Raw genomic sequence first — 2,464 nt, 5'->3', positions numbered from 1 at the left:
GGGGGAGCAGGGTGGGGCTGGCGAGTGGGGAGGGACTGGGGCAGCAGCAATGGGGCTGGGGAGAACCGGGGGCTGCTTGAGGACTAAGGACCTGGGGGACGCTGGGACAGCGCTGACTTCTGGATCTTCAGGAGCCCGATGGTGACGGGCACCTCTGTGCTGGGAGTGAAGTTCGACGGCGGGGTGATCATCGCTGCAGACATGATGGGCTCCTACGGCTCCCTCGGCTCTCCAGGCTCCTGAAGGTGAACGACACGACCATGCTGGGGGCGTCTGGGGACTACGCCGACTTCCAGTACCTCAAGCAAGTCATTGACCAGATGGTGTAAGTTCTTCTGTCCTGGGCAAGCCCTGACCGTGCTGTGCTGATCTCTTTTTTCCTGTCCTTATGCAGCTGAAACATAGTGAAACACATCCACTGAGCAGGGATGAACGGAGCTGAAATCCCCCTTGTCCTCTGACAGTCCCTTTGGGATGTGCCTGTTTTCCAAATTCCCTTCTGGGTGCTGTGGAGCACCGGTCTCAGTTATTACTTGTGGCCTTTGGCTGATTCACCTTGTGTAAAGTCTGGTTTGAAAGCAGCCTGGGGGAGTTTGTGGGAGGGTGCTCTGCCTGCTGGAGGGCAGCTGCCGCTCTCTGGTTTCCAGCTCTTATTTGGGTGATATTTCTCCCTAAATTAGAATCGATGAGGAGCTGTTGGGCGACGGTCACAGCTACAGCCCCAAAGCCATCCATTCCTGGCTGACAAGAGTCATGTACAACCGGCGGTCCAAGATAAACCCGCTCTGGAACACGGTTGTCATCGGAGGCTACTACAACGGTGAGAGGTGAGCCAGGGGCCTCCTCGCGTCACGGGGTTCCGATCGAAGCCACGTCTCTCTCTGTCACCCTCAGAGCTCTGTCCCTTCAGCTTCCTAGGGTACGTGGACATGCTCGGCGTGGCCTACGAAGCCCCGACACTCGCCACGGGCTACGGCGCGTACCTGGCTCAGGTGAAGCTCTCGCTTGGCTGCTGAAGCGGCCTCGGCGCTGGGTCACTGGCTGGATTTGATTTTGCTTTCTCTCCCTCCCCCAGCCATTGATGAGGGAAGCCCTGGAGAAGAAATCCAGCCTGACGAAGGAGGAGGCTCGTGACTTGATCGAGCGATGCATGAAGATTCTGTATTACAGAGACGCACGATCGTTCAACAGGGTACGTGTGGGGCTCCGGCCCGGCCGTGCGCCCCGGGCCACCTTCCACCTCTGCCCCCGGGAGGGTTAACGGATCCCTGTCCTCCAGAGCCACCTTCCACCTCTGCCCCCGGGAGGGTTAACGGATCCCTGTCCTCCAGAGCCGGGCTCCCCACGTGTCCTGCAGGGTCAGGAGAGCTGCTTGAGGCCGAGCGTGGCTCACCTCGGGTGTTCTGTTACATCTGCTGATGCCTCTCCCACCAGTGCAGCTCTAGCAACCAGAGGCTGCAATCTTTTAGCTCTCAGAGGGTTTCTCTCTATTTCTCTCAGCTGCCTCAGCTTGCCCACCAAAGTAAAGTTACTGAGCACAAAGCCACATCCAAACAAACCCGTTTAAGGGCAGCTGCAGTTACTGACTCGGGGCTTTCACAGGGCCCCTCTGGATTGACTGGGAACTGTTTTCTCTCCCCAGTATGAACTCGCCATTGCAACAGAGAAGGGGGTGGAGATGGAGGGACCCCTGACCCTGGAGGCCAACTGGGACATTGCTCACTTTGTCAGGTAATGCCTTGGGTTGCTGCCGGTTCCTCCAGGCCCAGGAGGTGTTTGGTGGTGTCCTGTCTGCTGTGCTGCCTCTGCACTCCCTCAGGGGGAGACACTGACTGGCCAGCAGCAGATAAAAGCAAAAATGCTGATTTTTGTTGGCGTGGGCTGTGGGTTAGCCTGACTTTATCAAAAACTCTTCTTGCAGTGGCTTTGAGTGATGTCCAGAGAGCTGCTCCACGCCATTGCGTCCATGTTTCCACCCTTTATATATATGCTGTAAATCTGTTGCTCTTTTTGAGGCTCTGATGTGACTTGTTTTGGAAGTGAAATAAACCTGTGGAGCCAAGCTTGTGTGTTTGGGCTGCGCCTGGGGGAGGCTCCAATAAACAGTGACTTGGGGAAGTCTCATCACAAAGGTTCCCAATAGCTGTGTCCTTATTTTTTCTGGGGAAAGAGCAAAAACAACCCAACCCAAACCACAACCAAACAGGGTTTTCTTTTCCTGAGTGGCATGGTGGGAAGTCCTGCACTCTGTTAGACATGTGAATAAAGCCCTCCTCCCATCCCTGAGCATCACCAGTGTATGGAGTGTGTGCTCTCAGACTGGTCACAGGGCTCCCAGCTGCCTCTGGGGGGACATGAGGGCTCTGAGAACCAAAGGTGGTCATCCCACAGCTCCCTGGGGCGGGGCAGCTGGAGGTGCTGCTGCTCCGTTCAGCCCTGGCTGCTGCAGGGGGAGGACAGCAAA

The 2,464-nt window shown here is 56.6% G+C and overlaps 1 protein-coding gene across 1 annotated transcript; it reads left to right on the top strand.

Annotated features, from left to right (window-relative positions):
• The first annotated feature begins 135 nt into the window (after positions 1-135).
• Positions 136-1,735, top strand: PSMB4 (proteasome (prosome, macropain) subunit, beta type, 4). The gene is given in 6 exon segments (XM_008945345.1): positions 136-223; positions 226-325; positions 681-827; positions 911-992; positions 1,076-1,192; positions 1,643-1,735. Coding segments are annotated over 6 exon segments (624 nt in total). The 5' UTR covers positions 136-138.
• Positions 1,736-2,464: the final 729 nt, after the last annotated feature.

The sequence above is a fragment of the Merops nubicus genome, unplaced genomic scaffold (assembly GCF_000691845.1).
Source record: "Merops nubicus isolate BGI_N331 unplaced genomic scaffold, ASM69184v1 scaffold34838, whole genome shotgun sequence".
NCBI lineage: Eukaryota > Metazoa > Chordata > Aves > Coraciiformes > Meropidae > Merops > Merops nubicus.
The sequence above is the reverse complement of the archived record's forward strand: the minus strand, read 5'-3'. Positions and strand labels throughout refer to the sequence as shown.